This window comes from Epinephelus lanceolatus, chromosome 4, assembly GCF_041903045.1.
Source record: "Epinephelus lanceolatus isolate andai-2023 chromosome 4, ASM4190304v1, whole genome shotgun sequence".
Classification (NCBI taxonomy): Eukaryota; Metazoa; Chordata; class Actinopteri; order Perciformes; family Serranidae; genus Epinephelus; species Epinephelus lanceolatus.
Window position 1 is genome coordinate 36,461,440 of NC_135737.1, and position 20,551 is coordinate 36,481,990.

The 20,551-nt window shown below is 41.4% G+C and overlaps 1 protein-coding gene across 2 annotated transcripts in view; it reads left to right on the forward strand.

Annotated features, from left to right (window-relative positions):
- Positions 1 to 4,256: 4,256 nt before the first annotated feature.
- The window catches only part of dscamb (Down syndrome cell adhesion molecule b), a 159,637-nt gene continuing 143,342 nt past the window's right edge, over positions 4,257 to 20,551 (forward strand). For both annotated transcript variants that reach the window (XM_033631714.2, XM_033631713.2), the window contains exon 1: positions 4,257 to 4,997. In XM_033631714.2, the coding sequence (XP_033487605.2) occupies positions 4,955 to 4,997 (43 nt within the window). In that variant the 5' untranslated portion in view covers positions 4,257 to 4,954. The remainder of the gene's footprint in view (positions 4,998 to 20,551) is intronic.

A 20,551-nucleotide genomic window follows, 5' to 3' on the forward strand; every position in this document is an offset into this window, starting at 1 on the left:
CTCCCCCCTTACCCAGACAGTAAAGCCAAACCCCACCAAAAATCGTCTCTACTCATATTCAAAACATGGCTGTGGACAAACTGGATTATGTTACTAGGGCCATGTTCTAGGCTTGTATCATGTAATATATCTAAATGTGACCTGTTGTCATTGGGGTTTATATTGAACCACAATGACAAACTACGCAATAAAGAAAGATAGATTTTACCGCAGTATTTCTTGAAGTGATTAAAGGTATGCTATGCGGGCATTGTCAGTTACTGTCAGGGAAAGTGAACGCCAACCCCAGATTTACTTGTTTTGGAACAAGCTTTGTCTGCTTAGTCTTTTGCCTCACTATATTTGACTTTGTTCAATTCATAGCTTCCTCTCTGATGCCTGTTGCCTATACAGTCTGGCACCGGGTTGCTACCTTTCTATAAGTGGTGGTGACATCACCTGTGTGCTGTGGGGATACACGCCCATAAACGTCCTGAACACAACAAAATAATAAGAAAATACAAACAGGGCAGAGTCTCTGCAGAAAAATACACCGCCACACACTTCTAGTGGGTCATAATTGATGATTTAGAGAGATTACTTTTGTAAGACTATATTTTTTTTTAGGAAAATCCTGCATAGTCTATCTTTAAGTTACATGGCACAGGTATGGCCTGACAAACGTGAGTGCCCCTCCACACTCTAATATACTGATTATGAAGCATTATGGGCTTTCAATTTAATGTATCAGTGACATTAATTTACATTATCTCCATAGAGACGTAAATATTAGTTTTGAAAACATATGCCTACATGCCAGAATATAATCTGTTGGGGGTTTACCCCTGGATACCTCAGCCCACTGGTCACAAGGTCAAAGCTCTTGTCTTCAGAGTGAAAATCAAGGTATTGTCTTTCACATCACAAGTAGCCTGTTCTGTTGTACAGCTGTCTGCTGGGTGTAAGGCGTAAACACCAGCACCTGTTTTCCATAAAGATGGAAGTCCCTGTGTGCCACCAACAGAAACATTTGATCTGTATGTATCACCGCAGTCGGCTAAATATGATCTTTGTATCACCAAAATTACAACCGAGCTATATTGTGTTACGATGCTGAAACTGCATGTGTCGCAGTGTGTTCTTGGAGCCTAGTCGCCAGGATAAATCCTGGCTTTGTACATTTCATATACTGAAGTTTTACATGTGTTATGTAGCAGATATTTTAAAACTTTATGTTTCTTTTTGTCTCAACTTTGGGTTTTATGTTGTGGCAATGCTGCGGTTACCAGTTCGGTCACCACAAACACGGCTGGACATGTCACTGGTCTGAAACAGTGGTCTGCTGATTGGCAGCTGTCTCACCTAGGTGTCACACTATCCACTATCGCCTCCACCTCCTGATGAGAAACTCAGCTCATATACATGCAATTAGAACTACATCACTTAGAAATGTTGATATAATACATATAAAACAAAAGAAATATTTGGTTTGGTTTTCATCAGGCTGGTTCCTGTTATTTTCTGGGTGTCAGGAAAGAGACTGCACCTTAACGCATCTGCTTCCCTCACAGAGTTAGATATTTGTGGCTATAGAGAAAGAGGCAATTATTTTATAATTACAGTTTTAAGGTCAAGGGCCAAGTTACCCTCACTAACCAAACACTAGACACTATATATGGATCAGATAGGAATCACACATACAGTACTGTACTTATGTAAGCACAATTATATAGTTTTTCTCAACCTATAATATCACTAATTTGAGAAACTATCAGACACCTGCTGTCTTTTGGTCGTTGTAAGGTCATCTGGTCAGTGTTGATGTTACTCTGTGTTTGCTGTCAAACACACACTGTGAAACTTTGCTTATACTGGGCAACTCCCACGTATGGAGTGTGTGTACAGTGATGTTAATGTGTATATACTGTACACACAACACGCAGCCCCTTCCTGCCAATGTTATCCTGGCCTATGTGCCGGGTGAAAAGAGCCACCGCTCCTCCTTTCTGCTTAAATGACTCCGGGCTTGATTGTTCTGTTTGTGGTAGCATTAGTCTCCACATCCCACGCAAACAAATATAACCTTTTCATTTGCATTTCTTTACTCATTCTGTTTCTTTTCCCAAATTTTTAATTTCGGCTTCTCATAAAATCCTGTTTGCTGAACTAGATTATACCAATGCCTCATTTCCCCTAAAATGTCAGATGGCACCCTCTAATTCCACAGATCCCCTCTCCCAATCCCTTGAGCCCACAGTCAGATCTTTTTCCCTCCCTCTTTGGGTTTTGTTTGTCTTTGCTGGCTGTTAATGTCACCTTCAGTGACAAAAAAACCCCCAAACCAAGGAAAACTACCACTGCAGTACTTCTGTTTGATTACCTGTCAGGCATGAATCGGCTTTTCCTTTGGCACCGTGTACACACATGTGGTCCTTGGACTTTACAGACAAGGAAATTAAAAATACAGAGGTGCCCTTAAGCAAAGTGCTTTACATTCACTTTCCTCCACTAAAATTGTTCCGTAGCAGTAGAAGATGAAGCCTTTGTGACGTAAATGTTCAGTACATAAAATGCAGCTGGGTAGTGTTGAAGAGCAGAGTGTGGATCTTGTGAGGAAAAACAAATTTGCAGCCTGGTATAGTATCCTCCCTCTTAAATGATCATATCTCACAGTCTGCTGCTGCTAATGAACTTACTTGCCCATCCATGCCAAGAATCCCGAGCTGAAACACAAGCACAGCGCTCCTAATCCACTCTAAATGACAGGCAGGATCTCTGACCCACTGCCCTGATTCACCCATGTTTTCTCCTCAGCGCTACAGAGACTTCAACTTGTTTGGGTTTATCTTACGGCTTAGGGTGGAAAAAAATAAGTAAAGTGATCCTCTTACTCAATTAAACACACATTTCGGTGTAACAGTAGTTAAAAAAGAGGACATCTGTGATGAAAGAACAATTTAATTTGTGCTATTGCTGAATACAAACAAGTGTAAAAATAATAGTAGAGGGAGACACAGAGAGAGAGAGAACCATACCATTTTAAGGCAAGCTAGAACAGTGTGTTCTGGTGCAGACTTCAGCAAATGCAGAGCAGTGTTTGTCTGCTGCACTGGAGTGAACACTGTGAGAGAGACAGGCACACAAGTGGACAGATAGTGTAGACAAACAGAGATGGAAAAAAAATGAGTCGATCAAAACACCAGGAGAAAGTAGAGTCATGCCTCCGTCTCACGACTAATTAGCTCTTTAAGCCAAACATATATCCAACAACTGTACACCCAGACATAGAAACCTGAGCTTAGCATTTATATCACCAGGAATAAAATGAGGGCAGACCGAGTATGTGATGCACACACACCTTGTTTTCTTCTATTTATTTTCCCTTGTACACATTCAGAATTGTAAAGATCCTCTCCTCGGTCCAGATATAAGAGAAAATGAGTATCCTGGGGTAAATAAACAGGATTTCACTTTCAGTATATTCTGTCATGTGGAATAGAGAATGAGATGCAGACTGTCCTGCTGGTTATATCACATTCAGTGTAACCGGGCTCTGTGGACAGGCCCACAGGCTCCCTCTGCCTACTACAGCTACACCCTTGACTTCAAGGCAGGCATTAAAATGGAGGGGTGGTGGTGGTGGTGGTGGTGGTGGATTACGGGGTTGAGGGAGGCGGTATGGAGTGTGTGTGTGTGTGTGTGTGTATGCGCGCCTTTGGGGTGGGGGATGCTTTAGTTTAACCCTGTATTTTCTGCAATCACTGACAAAATGTTGCCTTTTCTGTCTCCTATCCACACATTTGTTAAACCACTTCAATCAATTTAAAGGTGTGATTTGAATTAAACAAAATAAAAGCCTCGTTTACGCACTTAAATGAACGCAAAACGTGCGTCATTGGATGTCCTTGTAGATTTCCATTCCTACAGGGGACTCTGCTCTGTTCTTATCCGTAGGAGAAATACCCCATTGGTTTAATTCAAGCCAGGTCTGGTGTGTAGTGCGGTATGCTGAGAGCACCTGCACACCAGCAGACAGCGCTTTCTGTTTGAGCCGGTACATCTCCGTGCGTAAAAATGTTATCCTAGGTGGCTCGGTGCGTCAGGTGCAGCTCATTTCCTTAATGCAAATGCCCCACTCACTGTGTGCTCTCACACTCTCACCTCCAGTAGTACCTTGCCCTCAGGAGCGACCGGTAACCGCCTCTGCTCCTTTAAGGCAATGAGGAATTAAAGCGTCTGCAGGGGCAGGGAGAGGGTTATTCTGTGTAATGCTCAGAGAGTCAGTGTGGTGCGATTAGAGAGCGGCAGCGGGGAAGATGCGCTTGCTCGCCTCTTGCTGGACGCTCAGAGGCGATGAAGATGATCTGACTTTGGAGTCTCAGAAAAAACCTGTTTTTCATTCTTATTCTACCACCCTCTCCCCCCTCTTTGCTTCTTTGCTCTTTTAGTTACTTTAATTTTCTAACATTTTATTTTCTCCCCCTCCTTAAGGATGATCCGCCGGTCAGTCTTTTATTTAGGAAATCGGAGCTTTTTGGAAAAAATAGTTTAGCCTTTTTTTTGGTTTGTTTTTTTTCTTTTGCATTCATTTTTTTTGTTCCAGGATCCGCTCGTACCCGGCTCTGACTCAGCATCACACACCTGGGCTTCACCCCTTCAGCATCCTTTTGAATAACAGGGAGAAGCAGCAAGACGCGGAGCAGAGGAGGAGAGTCTGAGCACAGCTCTCCCCAAGACAATCACAGAGGCGCATTTATGTTCCAAGCGCAAAGAGAGGGCTCAGGAAAAAAACAGAAATCAGAGTGTAACGAAAAAGTAGGAAGGAGATATTAAAAGTAGAGACTTGGACCGGTTTGCATCAAGACAGTGGCAAATGTTTAACCTTACCCCAAGCGCACAGAAGAGAAACCCAGGGAGGCACCGGTCGGAGGAAGAAGAGAAAGCATAGCTTGGGGGGGATTGAACGGAGCAGGGCATGTGGATATTGGCTTTTATCTTTTTCCAGAGCATCTTGAATGGTAAGTTTCACCGGCTCATCTTTTTTTATTAGTGCTCATTACCTATTGCACAAGGCAAATCAGCGGTAGACAGCTAAGTGGCTGGAGAGGGAGGATGGAGGTCACCTGTGACCCACATGAAATGGATTTTATATGGTTGTCAAAAGGCTGACACCGTTGATAGAGGGAGAGAGACGGGCGAGGCATGAATTGCGTTTTAAATCCTTCAAGCTCTCCCTACAAACCATTATACACATCTCTGGCCTTCACATATACATCCTGAGCCAGATGAAAGAAAACGGGTAAATTGTGTTTGTTTGGACCTGAATTTAATTAATTGGCTTGATTGTTTTGGCTGGATATGATTTTATAGGTGCAAGTTTTAATTGTTCTTATTTGCATTCAATGAATGTAATCTGTTTCTGTTTTTATGTGACACCTAATGATACTTATTCTGTCACAACCTTGCTCCACTGTGGCCCTTAGTAATAAGTGACGTATTTGATATAATGGACATTTGGTTTAACCCCTTCCCCCTCCCCCACAGTGAGCATATTTTTCAAGTTTAAAGTGGCCTAAATGAATGAAATGCATTAAAATTGTCTATTTATGCACATATTTAAGAATCAGTAATCCATATTTTCATTTTGAGCGTATTCGGTGGAAAATATTCAATTGTATTTATGGCTCTGTCAGAATGTTTCCAGCATCTACACGTCCAATTTTGTGTCAAATTTGACTGCAGCTTTATTTTATTTCACATTTTATATTTAGTTTGTAGTGAGAAAATTAGCACCACTAATACAAATTTGTCATGTTATAAATTTAAAACATAAAATTGAATAAAAAGTGTTATGTTGGTGATGAGACATTCCACAGAGGTCACATTTTTGCACAAAATGCAAAAGTAGTTCACAGAAAAACAAAAAATGTGAAATAAATTTTCCATTCAAATAGCCGAAAGTCTCATTCTCCATTCAAATACTGTATTCAAACACCCAGATTTGGTTGTGCGTCTTGTCTGTGTTTTCTTGCACACATGTGTGTTTGCGAGAGTGCATGTACACCAGTGCACACACGCACGCGACTGACACCACGCACGCATATTTGTGTGCTCATATAGTGTATCTATAATCAATAGCAGAAAATTGATACAGTTTATTGCATTCACTTATTGGCCAGAGCCCCTTCTACAGGGAGGGATTATGGCTGACTGGGTGTGTACGAAAACAGGGGAAGAAAAAAAAGGGAGAGTCGAAGAAGGAGAGGGAGAAGGAAAGAAAATGGAAACATGTCTGTGAGAAAACACATCAGGGTGACAAGATGGGGATTGTTCACGTAGTGAAACAAAATCAAGCCCCGCGGTTGGCTGCATTTGTATTAAAGGGTCAAGAAAAAGCTGAATTCACGAAGCAAAAATTTGGGGATTTGCAGGTATGAATACATTTGACCGCATCAATGGGGCTGTGATATGATATGGTGTGTCCCCAAAATGGATTTTCCCTTCTGGCTGGGATGATAAAATAAGGCTTCGAAATGGATTTTTGTTTCTGTGTCGTCGCTTTTTCAGTGCCGAGGCAACCCTCAGTCGGTACCGTTTATTGACACTGACTCCATATAAAATGGTATCTCTCTCAGCCCAGCTTGTGCTGAAACTCATAAAGGAACAATAAGGAATCCTCATTAATCATAATCATCTGACTCTGACATTAGATCAACTGCCATGCAAGATTGTGTCCGTTTATTGCATAAGGGATTATTGAGGAGGCCTGTGGCAAAACAACTGATAGGGATTAAGCTGTAAAACGGCATTGAGTGCAGACATTACACTTTTTGTGTTTTGTCGTTTGCGCTGCAATCATGGAGTTTTCATCACTCGCTGTTTGCGTCGTCATTTGATTTGATTCCTCCATCACTGTACAGGAGCACAGCTATACGACTTTGTCCTCTGCGGTTGGATGTTTTGTTGATTATCATGAAAATGAGGCGTTCGTCGGCTGAGCAGGCGTTGTCAGAATGAATGAATGACCTTGTAGATAGAAACCAGCACAGCGATTGGATTCCAGACAATTCTTGCTGTTTCAGAGTTGGGCCTATCACATGCTCACTGGCCTGTCTCTATGGTAACCTCCTTAATGGGTGTCAGGGTCTGCGTCCGAAAACGTTCACTCAAGGGGGTAGAAAACTATATGGTGTGCTGCTGTCTGGTGGTATCAAACATTATTCACACCACTCAGAATCCATGGTGCTTGTTCACTATTTGGCAGGATCATTGTGTCCACATGTTTGGTGTAATAATGCTTCTAAGACAAATTGGGCACCACTACAAAATGGCAGACCCAGGAAATAGTAGACTACATATGGAAGGATTTTGGGCATGTATATGAGAGTCTGGCTGTTGTCATAAACTGAGTTGACCCAGAAGTACTTGATTAGGAGCTAATCACATCCTGTTACATCAGTGTGTCCATACAGTGGGTGACAAATGTCCAAATGGCAGCCAGTATTCTTTTCCACATTGCATTCTGGTCATTTCACTGTAGTTATGTGAGCTTAAGGAACTCAGCAACGGATTGGAAAATAGATATACACCAGCACAATGTTCACAAGATGTCAAATTTTAATTTCTTTCATCATGGAAATCATTGCAAATTATACCAAAAGGAAGCAGGAGACAGCCACAGCCACGCTCAAGGTTTCAAAAAACAATTAAAAAGTTAAATCTGACATGTTCAACAGCCAAAGGGGCACATTATTTTTTTGTATTCTATTTAAGATTCATGCTTTCGCTATTCCCTGTGCCTATCAAAGCAGAATCTATAAATTCAGTCATCAGCACAGGAGAGGAAACATATTAAATATCTCTCCCTGAAAGCTGCCTCTAGGCAAAACCACAGCAAGCTAAACTGGCCTATTCAAATTCTCATTGCAAAGATATAATGAGACAAGGCCTCTCGCACAGTCCCCACGAAGACGGCAATGATTTGTAGACATACACGCAGCTTAACCTGCTGCTCGTGACTTAAAAGGGCTTATCTGGTACGTCTTCAATAAATGAACATTTACACGGAGGTCAGAGGATCACGCAATCAAATTTTGATCTCAATTAGCTGTGACATTTCTCGGGGTAAAGGCAGATCCACTTTGAAATAAGGAAGCTCTTCCAAAGCATCTAGCCCAGTGTAGCTTACAGTACAGTAAATAGCTGCCAACATCAGTTAGCCTGCCAATTTTACATGACCCCACATTATTAGCAACCTGAAACACTGGATGAAAATGCTACTGGGACCGGGGTGGATAGATAGATTGAACTTGGCTGCGAGTAGAACGGGGGAACTGGATTTGTGCATGGCAATAAATCTACATGAAGGCAATGAAGGCGGCGCGCTGATGAGAGCCCCATTTGTTGGAGCTGCGAGGTGATTCTCAAGCCTGTGTAAAGATGTCCAAAGATCAGCGGCCTCCCTGTGGCCACAGTGGCCGTGCACCGCTCCGTAAAGCAGCGGAGTGAAACCTGACCAGCCGCATGGTGCACTCACAGCCATTAGTCTGTTTACTAATTACCAATTAGGGTTTGGTTGCAGAAGCAGTATCACAGCTCATGAAATTAAATTACCCCATGAAAACACGTTGCGTACAGTCAAGTGATAGATCATCTTGTGCAGTCTTGCTCTGATATGAATATCTAATAGGCTAAATTAAGTTTACAAACCCACTTAACTCTTGCTCACTTGTGTGAGTTATAAGAGGGTTTGTTGGGTTACATTCTGAACTCAGTGTGTGATTCCAGTTGAAAGGGCTGCTAATGTTGGGTAATGGATACCCTGATGTGTGATCATAATAGATATCCCCTAGTTCATACATCCCAGCTGTATAATGAGGGCTACTCTACTGTACCGTACCTCCTCGAGCCTGTCTAGCTCTCTAATTAGGAGCAAGCTTTGGCGACTGGTGTGTATGTGTGTGTGTGTGTGTGTGTGTGTGTGTGTAAGTGCTGCGTTTCACCCAATGTAAAATCTAATTACCAATCACACTGTGTCTGTCTGGATTCCACTGAATCAGAGGTGTAATTGCGCAAGCCCGCGTGTAAATGTCTCTTGCATTAAAATGTTAACGATATCATTTAGCATCTGCAGGGAAGAGCAGAAAAGCCCTCAGCACCCAGATGTAGGTGTTTGATCATGCGTGCAAAGTGAGGTTGTAGTACATCTGGCGGGGGTTTCCCTCTCAGACAGGGTTCTCAGTAGAGAGGATGTTTTTAATTCACTCAGCACCTGTCAAAGTGACATGTTATATTACTGTGCTGCGCTGCACAGGTACTGTAGCGGAGGAACTGGTGTAAAAGGTTTATTTGACAGTTTAAAACAGACCAAGTCAAGAATGAGGCGCTTCTTCTCTCCTGAGCAGGAGTGCTTCTGTCTTGAGTTAGTTTTAAAGATTTTATGGAGAAGAGCGGAGAAGTTTAGAAAACGCCTACCTAAGACACAAGGCATCTTGACCTATGACTAACAGTCCCTCAACTCTTTCCTTGACCCAAAACTCAGGGTCGTTGTGTCAAGATGTACAGTGTGATGCTGATCCTTTTAAAGCTGTAGTTGGTATCTTTTTAGTAGATAACTTTTTTCATATTTGCTGAAGCTGTCACTGTCTTCACACAGCACTAAATGAGACAGATAATCTGTGAAACTACTCTATTGCCTTGTAGAGCTTCTAATGGCCTCACTGTATGTGATCAAAAGCAACCAGTCAGAGTCGAGGAGTCTATAACGCAGCTGTCAATCATGTCAATCACTGCTCATGAGCTGCGGTCAAACTAGGCAAATACAAACCAAGATTCTGCAACTGTAATGTCTATTTCTCACCTCAGATGTTTTCAGAAACATATTTTCCATCAGTCGACTATTTCAACTTGGACGGCCAGGTCACAAACGTTCTCAAACAGTACACTAAAATATGTATCTAAAAACATTTGCGGTGAGAAATACGCAATGCAGTAACAGGATCTTAATTCTTATGTGGTCAGTGCTGCCTAGTTTGACAAGCAGTAGTTGACGTGATACAGCTGTGTTAGAGACTCCTCAGCTCTTATTAGTTGTTTAAGGTGCACTGCGATAGATCCTAGCATGTGCAATTAGAGGCAGTAGAGGGACATCAGGAAGAGGGACATGATTTTTTTCACAGACTGTCTGTCTCATGTATTATTTTTCATATTATAGTGACAGTTTCAGCAAATATACAGATTCCTAAAAGTTTTCAGCTCTAGCTTTAAAAAGAATGACACACTAACCCAGCATGCAATGCTCGCTTTATCTATTACACCAAATTTGTGGTAGTGTTTCTTGTTTTTGATATAACTGTAACAGTGTTAAGATTATGACCAATCAAATAAGGTCTGCACTGACAACACAGAAATGACAAAGCTTCAGTATCATTAGACTGAAAACCGACTACTTACTGATAGTTCCACTTAATCACAGTTAAAAACAATGTTTGCAGGCTGATTATCAGGGGTTGGCGATACAGAAACAATCCTTTATCATGGTAAATGCAATTTTATCGCTAATCAAAATACAACAGTGAAGGTGTGCACATCTAGAAATATTAAATGGATAGCTACCACAGTGTGGGCAGTATGGCAAAATCTCTGATGGCTGACAAATACATATTGTTTCATGGTATATTTCATCATAGACTCTTAACCTTAAGTTGAATTTGTTCTGTCTGCAGGTGCTGGTGATTGACATACCCAGAATACAAGATATACATTGGTGATTAACTCATCTACCAAATTACAAAATCTTTATACTAAAAACAACAACAACAACAAAAAAATGCAAATCTTTCACTCACAATGTATCTTAGAGAATGAAGTTGCACCCCCTCCATGTGTGTTGTAATCCAAGCTTCTCTGTTCTTTGTTGTGGTAGACGGTCCGGCCGCACGTGCATGTGACTCCCTGTGTGTGTATCCCTTTGGCTAGCTAGTTATCACCACTCTGCGCTATGCTCATATGGTGATAACGGGCGGTTACCACTGATCATGGTGATGGGGTCGTCAAGGAAGTGTAGTGTCCCCCCCCCTCAGGTTATCACTGTTAGCTCTATTAGCACTGTTAGCTTCTAGCCATCAGCTCAGCCAACTCCATGTTGAGAGCCGTGTGCAGACAATCCTGCCTCTAATGTATACAGCTCCTTTAAAGGATGCAACAGGCCGTTTACTTTATTGCAGCAACACTAAACCACAAGCTTTTCCTAACCTTAACCAAACAGAGTTTGTACAGGCACATAAGACCCCTGCAGTCCATGCAGCGTGCCCTCTACTGTGTGTGTGTGTGTGTGTGTGTGTGTGTGTGTGATGCACACTGCACACTGGGCCCACAGTCCTTGTGTTGAGCTCCCCACCAGAGCTTTTGTTCATTGTGGAGGACAGGTGGCGGAGGTGTGATGAGTTTGCTATCCATCACCCACCAAGACAAACATTCACGCTGGACCTCATAAATACTGCCTCTTAATCCAGTCCTCCACATACCAGGGCCAGGCTTTGAACTCGACACACTCCGAGGCCCAAGGCTGAATTGATCCCTGCGACTCCGGCCTGGGCATGATGCATGTGCCTGATGAATTGTGGCTCACTAGCATGTCTCCCGCTCTGTCTCTTTCTCTTTCTTCCTCTCATATTTCATGGACTTCCTCTGTATGTGCCGACTTAAAAAAAATCACAGTTTTTTGACCTCTCTGCAGTTTTTCAGTCATTCCATCTTTGCTGTTCATTTCACATCGACATCCCAATTAGATTATATAAGGCAGCATTTCCAGGAGATATTTCACCATGTTTCTGATGCTCCACGGTCCGAATATTAAAGTAGGCTAAGGGATAACGGAGGAGGCAATGCTGGATAGACAGAGTGACAGAAAGACAAATGGGTCCAGCTTGGTTTCTCGACACTGCTCTTTATTTTTAAACCTGGCACAGATGCTAAGATTTAAGACCAAGTTAGTGGCGGTTATTTTTAGCCAGCCATTTTTAAAGCGCTGTCATCTTGTTGGAGTTGAGGTAAGGTGTGCGAGAGTGTGTGCATGTGTGTGCGAGGTGTATAAAGTGGACGCTTTATTGTGTACTTGCGGGTGTTTACGTGTAAGCACCTATATACGCAGGCAGGCGTGGGGTTTGCAGAGTGTGCGTTCTTGTATGCGTGCATACTCGCCTGTGTGTGCGTTTAATTGGGGAACTGGGTGGGTGGGTTAGGGTGTGACATGGAGTGGAGCCACAGGAGTCTGATTTATGTCCTTCTAGCCACTCATCGATCCCCCGGCCCGGTGTGAGACTGAGTGCATTGTCAATAATCTTAGCACTTTGTGGTATTCCTAGAATTCCCAGGCCTCTTCTGCTCAGACCACGGCGTGATGCTGCAGTAAGCCATCTTGTCCAAGATCAAATAAGAGGGCACAAGGCCTGGCAGCAATGCATTTTATTTTAGGGTAGCCTAGCAGTGAATAGATCATTTTGCAGTGGCTGTGCAATTGAAAGGAAGCAGAGAATTGGATGTATTGTTTGTACAAAGGCAGGTAATTTGGACAGGGCCCTGCATGGGTCCCTAGAAGCATGTAGCTGTTTACATGTTGCTAAGTGTCCCTGTAGACTGTTGCCAGGATGAAGTCTATTATGTGTTGCTCTGTGTCTCTCTATCTAGACCATCCATCCCCACAAGTGATTATGCTAATTAGTGTTTGATCAGATGATTAAATTAAAACTCGATTTATCCAAAGTACTAAATGCTCAGAATACATTTGTGTCTGCTTGACTGGCTTCACACGGCACAAGTCCCTCGATGTCCTAGCCACTGGGGGAAAGGATGACCGGAGAGGAGAGAGGAAGGAAGAAATTGTACAAAAATACCTTTTTATTCAGGCAGTGGCACATAGAGAAGGAGGGTTGTAATAAAGCAAGCCGGGGGGCTGCAGGAGAGAGGAGGGGAGAAACAAGGAAAAGGAGAAAATAAGGATGTGTGTTTATATGTGTGCATGCGTTTGTGTGTGTGTGTGTGTGTGTGTGTGTGTGTGTGGCGGTGGTGGGGTAGGGGAGGGGGGTGCTGAAAGGAGCCGTGCTGTGGTCCCCTAAGTGTTGAATAAACATGCTTGGTTTAGGGAAATGGCTGCGATAAATGTTTAATATGATAAGTCCATAAAGACGGTCAAATGAGTCTGGAGTATTAAAATGAGCATGGCACGCAGCAGCAGTAGCAGCAGCTTTAAAGGAGGAGGATGAGGAGGAGGGGGGCTGATAATGGCAGGCAGAGCTAACAGGATGAGAGCAGCCAGCTGCTGTGACATCAACATTAACACACTCCACCAGCTGCCGGTCACAGACGTCTTCTGGACAAAACAGGGGTGGCGGTATATCTTCAAAGGGCAGACATGGCCTTATAATGACATTATTACCTGTACGACATTAGTAGTAAGTGCAGCATATTTGTAAAGCGCTTTTCAAAGTAAAGTTCAAAAGTGCTGTAAAATGCAAAGAAAAACAAAACAATCGGGTGGAATAAAAGGAGGACTTCCACTGGTGACACAAGGCAAACCAGTGGCTCATTAAAAAGAAAAATGGGATACAGGAAACATTTATTTGGAATATACAATATAAACAACAAACCAAAGAGCAAGCTGCAACATTAAGTATCAAGCAGTTACAATTACTGGGAGATGATCCTGAAAAGTTGCAGTAGTATCTAATGGCAACCCTGTTTCTACAAATTACATCTACAACAAATGCCTCCTATGATTTCAATCCAGTGTTTTAAATTAGGCTATCAGACAAGTCCCAAAATGCCCAAATATTCAACAATGTATTTCTTTTTTTTCCCCTACCATATCCACTCTTACAGTATAACATCTGCTTTTAGTGACTGATGATTGGTGGTTGTTTCAGTAATGTTAAGGCACTTGATTAATGTTAAAGGATAACTTTGGCATTTTTCAACCTGGACCCTATTCCCTTGTGTGTATGCATCTAAAAGACTCATGTAATCAACAGTATTTGAAACTGGTCCAGTATTTAGCAAGACAACATCAGCTGGCAGCCGCGCAATGAGCAGCAATGCAAGCATATGGGGCAACTGAGCACCATCACTTTAACTCCATTAAAAGTGGTTATTTGTGACGCAAACAGGCTCAGATTGTTATTATAAATGGCCGAACTGTCTCTTTACCTTTTAGTTGATTCAGTCTGTTTGTCATTGTCTTGTTAAACAGAGCTTGCGTTCTGATATCTAACGAGATGTCACTTGTTGCAGGAAGACAACAGCACAAATGTGTGAGATTTGGAGTATAGTAACCAGAGTATTTTACGGAAAACGTATGTTAGTATTATCTGAAATATTTGTCAATGATAATTATTTACAGAGATGAGAGGGGGGACAATGGGCAGTGGATGTTTTTATTTTACTGTTTACATATTCATTACATCTTGCTGATGCTTCTTATTATTACACTATCCTCTATGTTGCTGTAACACTGCAAATTTCCCAGCTGTGGGAATGATTATCTTAGAAAATACTGTGTATATGTGCTCTTTCAATAACTAACGTAACAATTGTCAAAATTGTCCAAACCTTACCAGTCAGGAAGCAAACCCAAAGCTCCTGTGTTTAAGTCCTCTCATAATTTGTATTTTGCCATTCACTCTGACCATTTCACTCAAAAAAACATTGCCACTGGACATGATCCTGTCAGCTGTTATGTTTCCCTCAAAGCTAAGCGCTACCACAACATATAAAGTCTTTCTGTGGTCTGTCCTACACCAGTATCTTTGCTGAATTGCAGTGATTTATTTTGAGTGATAAACCCTCTAAATATATGTAGATTGAGATTAATCTTAATTTTTTGGAATGAGGTGTTGACTTTTGCCTGCAAGCATGCAGTTGGTTAGGCTACATGGTGATCAGCTGAGGTGACTCACCACCTAATAATACAGACTACAAAGGCCAGACTTAAAGCTGTTTCTCACCAGTGTGATGCAAAAATGTGGGGCAGGAATATGAAAAATCTGCATGCAAATTGCCAAGATAGAGAATGTTTAAGGGGCTAATGTTAACTACACAATACATAAATTAATCAGATCCCAAATTTGTTGCTGATGCTAACTGTTGTGGCTAGCTTGATTCTGTGACCAACATATAAAGTTAGCAATATCAGCTACATCACCATCTTCATTGTATCCCAGCTGCTTAAGCAATATATTGTCCTTTAGTTGTTCGTACAATAATGGGTGTTAAGAAACCAAATAGACAAGACGTTCCCCCATGTTGACAGCTATGACCTGGAGGTATGACATCAGTTAGAACAAAGGATTTCAATTGTCAAACATATATTTCCACAGGCAAAATTGCTGAAATTGAGGTCTGTCAGAATATTTTTCCCCTGCATGAATGCTCCGCGGGGGTGTGCAAGCACTCATAAGAACCCACAAAATCATCTTTTCTAAATTTCTGTGCAAATTTTTTAGATGAAAATCAATGCTTTGTATGAAACAGCTTCTAAAGTGAAAAGGTTATTTTTGCCGCCATTTCACAAAGGAAATATGTGCCATGGGTAGCAAACAGAATCAGGTAACACAAGTGACATAATATCCTTTAGGGCCAAAGTCCGTCAGTGTCAGGTCATTCTCTTGAGCGCTCCTCATGTCGCAGTGTTGTGTTCACTGAAACCTCCGTGGACATCATCGTGTTACCTCAGCTGGCATGCAGGTGGACAGCGGTCATGTTCAGAAGGCCCTTAACCTTAATGTTTGGTGACATAATAAGGTTGGTTGTCCGGTATGTGCCATGTCTTCTTGTTTAACTGAGGTAAGGTCTCTGCCAACAGGCATCTGCACAACGAGAATGCTGCTGCTTAATCGTGTTATCACGAGAGGCTGTGTATGCTGACCATTACATTAGTTTGTAGGGGATTCAATTATATCCACTCAAGTCTCAATCAGACATGTTTAAGTATGATGGTAAATTACAAAGAGACTCTTAAAAGATAGAAGTTCCTGATATCCACTGTTGACTGTAACACTGGAGCAGCGGCCCGTCATCCAAAGTATAGCATATGTCATAATGACATAGACAATGCATTACTGACAGGCGGGCCACAGCAAAACTGAGCTTGAATAATAGTCATACAGAGGTGGAAGAAGTACTCAGATCTTTTACTGTAGCCTCCAGCGACACAAAGGACATTCCTAGCTTGGAGTATGAAGCAAAGAAAATTTATACAGAGTTATAAAATGAGCAGATCACAAGGCTTTGAGATATGTTGCATTATTTGCCATATTGTTTTTGCACAGCCATGTTCAGACAAAACAGTTTTATACTTAATGACACACCTGTGACATTTAAGATAAACCCATTGTCCCCATATGAGGACAATACAAAAGACAGTGGATGTAGTGGTTGCCGGACCAAAGATATGTCTGGCAAAGTAAAAAACAAATAAATCTGCACTCCAAAGTCTGAGGGAGAGCCGTGTGGCTTGAAAGATCTCGAAATGGTAGCTACTTGGTGTGCAGACTTATTTGTTTTTTACTTCCCCACATGAGGAGTCTTTTATTTATTTATTTATTTATTTTTTCAAAAACTATGCAGTATAAAGACAATGCTTACTTTTTTTATGCTTATCAGGTCCTAATCTCAAATAGCAGAGATAAATTAAAAATGCATACCAAACAAAAGCTCGGGTTCCAGGGTATTAAACGTAGTAATACCACAGTGCAAGAATACTTTGCATTTAAAGTCTTACTCAAGTGGAAATACAGATGTATTAGCATCAAAATATACCCTTTAAGTACCAAAAGTAAAAGTACTCACACAGAATGGCCCATTTCAGAATAATATATTACTGGATTCTAACTGCACATTAGTGTGTAAACATCTCTATTCTTGCAGCGGGTAAAGATGGATCTCATTTTTAAATCTTTTATATGCTGCTTTGTAGCTTAATCCAGTAGTAATATGTCATCGTTAATTAGCTGATTATATTTTGTATTAATAATCTAAATAATCTAAAGCTGTCAGATAAATGAAGTGAAGTAAAACGTTTGATATCGTCCTCCAAAAACCCCTCAAGTACTTAAGTAAGTGTACTTGGTTACATTCCACCACTGTGGCCATAACAATACTTGAGAACAGGTAGTGGATATATTTGTTGAAATGTGATTTTGCACGAGCACATGAACACTGGATACTGTTATTAAACCATGCAGAGAACTCCATCCATCATTTGCAGATGTTTACCATGTGCCAGGTGATTCTATATTACTGCAGTTTTCTGTTCTGTTCGATGGCTCGTGGTTTGTAGCAATACATTTCTGTCGTCCTAAATGGTTATTTTACCGCTTAACCTTCTGTTTTCTTGATTATTCCAACAAGTTTTTCCTTTACCTATTCAGCCCCTGTAGACTCACCCATTGGTCCATTGTTTCAACACATCATGCTGCAAAGCCTCTTTCAAATCAGCTAATTTTATACCATAATAAGGTCACAACATTTGTAAAGATGACAAATCTGTCAGGGTCAACTGCAGCAATATGTATAAAAGAATCATACCCTATTTGATTTGTCAGGATGTAAGCATGATATACTACCTTCAGTGAAGTGCTGGAACATGCGGATGCAGGATATATATTTGATGCTGTTTTATTTTTCTACCTTTGAAGCTATGTTGGGGAAACTCAGTAGGTGCGTCCAGAGTTTAGGGGGTTTCAGACTTGGATTTGATGACAAACCTAACATCATAATCCTTTTAATTATGTAGTGTGTCTTTACAGAAAACACTGTATACTATTTTATTGGGATATACATGACAAAACGTCATGTTTATGGTTGCAGTGATCTCCACCATACATACAGCACATCTCACTGGATTCCAAAGCCTGTCTTTTTGGCAGTCTGTGTGTTGCCAACAGTGATACACCTCACAAGAATAGATCAACCATAAAAATATTTATAAGTATATGCGCACTGTTTGTCAAAAGGATTAGCATTAGCTTTCTATAAATACATAGTTTTTCATTCTTGTTAATTAGGTTGAGGAGAGGCAACACCGCAGTGCCGCTCTCCTCAGTTCTTGGTAAAATTAGAAAATTATTTTAATTAATAGGTGAGATTGCAGGTGTTGAAATCTTAAATAATGTGTAATAAGTTCACTCTAATTGCAAAGGCTTATGTAGATCAGTGAGAGTTTCTGGGTTTACATTCATTGTAAACATACAGTGAATCTAGGGGACACTTTGAATTGTAATCTATTGTTTTTATTTACTTTATCACAGATGTGGGTTTCCCTACACTTCCTAGTGCACTGGTTACATCACATAGCAATATTAGATTTGTTCTAGTGGAAGGTTTTATTCATCAGCGGCAGCAGCAGAGGGAGCTGCTATAGTTTGCTACAGTGTAATCCCTCATCAGATCCTCTCTCATGCACTCATCATCATCATCAGCAGCATAATTTAGACATCACTGTCTTTATCGCTCAGTTTTACTAAAGTGAGAAACAGTCCAGGGTCTCTGGCTTCCCCTTGATGAGACAGGCAGCCACTCTGGCCCATTTAAGATGTGAAAATAGACCGGGGAGGAGGAGGCTCATCTGCTGTGGGGGCCTCGTTTTAGCGTTGCCCGCCCCTCCTAGACATCAGAGGACAGATCTGTCGGTGTGGATCAGCAGCTTGCATACAGCCAACCCTTTCTACTGTCACAGCACTGCTTAATATTCATGAGAGCAAATTGGAAGACAGTCATTTAACTTCCATGCATGGTGTATTGCCTCTGGGCAGATCAGATCAGTGGGAATGCTTACTCATACTGGACTGCCTGGCCCTGAAGGGTTGTTGTCTGTCTGTCTCAGGACCTCTAGCTGCTATATGTTACTTTCAGGTTTATGGCCTTTGGTTAGTGGCTACATTTACTTTGGTAAAATAGGATTTTCAGCTATTTAATTCAGTTTAAATGAAAAAGAAAATACCTGTACACTTTATCTCCAATTTGGGTCATGCACAGGTCAGACTCCTCCTTTTAGTTGCTGTGAAGCTAGCTTGATGACATGCTTTACATCTTACCAATGCTGCTGTCCATAAATCCACAGAATAGGAATATAAATTTGTTAAGGTGGAAAATTGCTGTGGCTACTGTGACTCTAGAATGTGAGCGAGCCAGGTATGATCTCCACATTCCAGGCAGACTTGCCCTGAGGGCACAGAGCAGAGAGTTGCTTTAATTACCCAGGGTTCCCGCTGTCACATTGTCACTGTAAAGCACCCGATGCCACGCTGCCATGTGGTGCTGAGTCCCCCTACCGCGGCGGCGATGACAACTCAGACAATGGCTCTGCTCGCTCAACAGATGCAACGCGAGTGCCCTCTGAAATATGGGAAGCTGAATCAATCCCACTGTCTCTCTGATTCTCTTTTTGCCTCTTCTTGTTTGCTCTCTGCTGTTCTCTCTTCTTCCATGTCAGAGAGTGTTCATGAAAAAAGCCAGCTGGCTGCATGAAAGACAGAATATGTAACTATGGAGTGAGAGTTAATAGGTTGTCACCAGTTTCCCTTGTGGCATTGGGACTTTTCACTTAACGCTGCAGGTACATGAGACAGTAAAAATCTCACCAACGCTGCATGACTTTTACATGCTTTGATCACATGTCCGAGCAGCTGTATCCCCAAACGCTCAGAATACAAGATTGAAAATGTGATTTTTTTTGTGGCAATTTCTTCCTTCTTGAGATTCAGAAAACAACCAGTTAGTGAATTAATCTTTACCTGCTGTTCGCTCCCATCGGCATTGATTGCACGTTTACTTAAATGAAGCGCCCCAGTGGCTCTGAAAGCACACTGTCATGGTTGGTTACACCCTGTCAAATGATCAGCTAGGTTGTGTGAAGGATCACAGTCCCGTGATGATGCTAAGCCATAGGTGTTGTTTGTCTGATTGTATACAGTAACTCTGTGGGAAAATTACTGCGGCTGTTCCCAAATCACATTTTAAATAATAAATCATCAGAGTGTAAATACTGTGAAAAGGAGAGTTTGGTCTAAATTGTTGTATTGTGGCTATCTTAATATTTAAAAACAGACAACACTTTGGGCTTATTCTGGTACCAATGACATGGTTATGTCTGATTAGGTTTAAGTTATCATTCTGTGTAAAAAATCATAAATGCCAGTTACAGTATATATTAACAGTGCTGCAAAATTATGTAACGCAGCACTCAGTACAACAGATGATGTAAAGCCCAAGGTTTAAATGCAGATCAGTGTAATTGTTGTCGAACAAGAGTGTTAGCATCTACAAAAAGTCTAATATAGTAATGGCTGTTGGATGACTGAAATGTCATAAGAAACTGCACAAGGTTTATCTACTGCAGCTTTAAGTTATGTCCATTGTTCTTTACTGAAAATCGACGAAAACACATTTTTACTGTAATTTCATGGCACATTTACAGTTGTTTGTTGTGTAAAGGCAACACACAGCCTTGTGGAGAAGTTAATGCTGCTCTGCTTTTTTAAATGGACAGTTCACCTCAAAATCCATACTTTACTCTCAC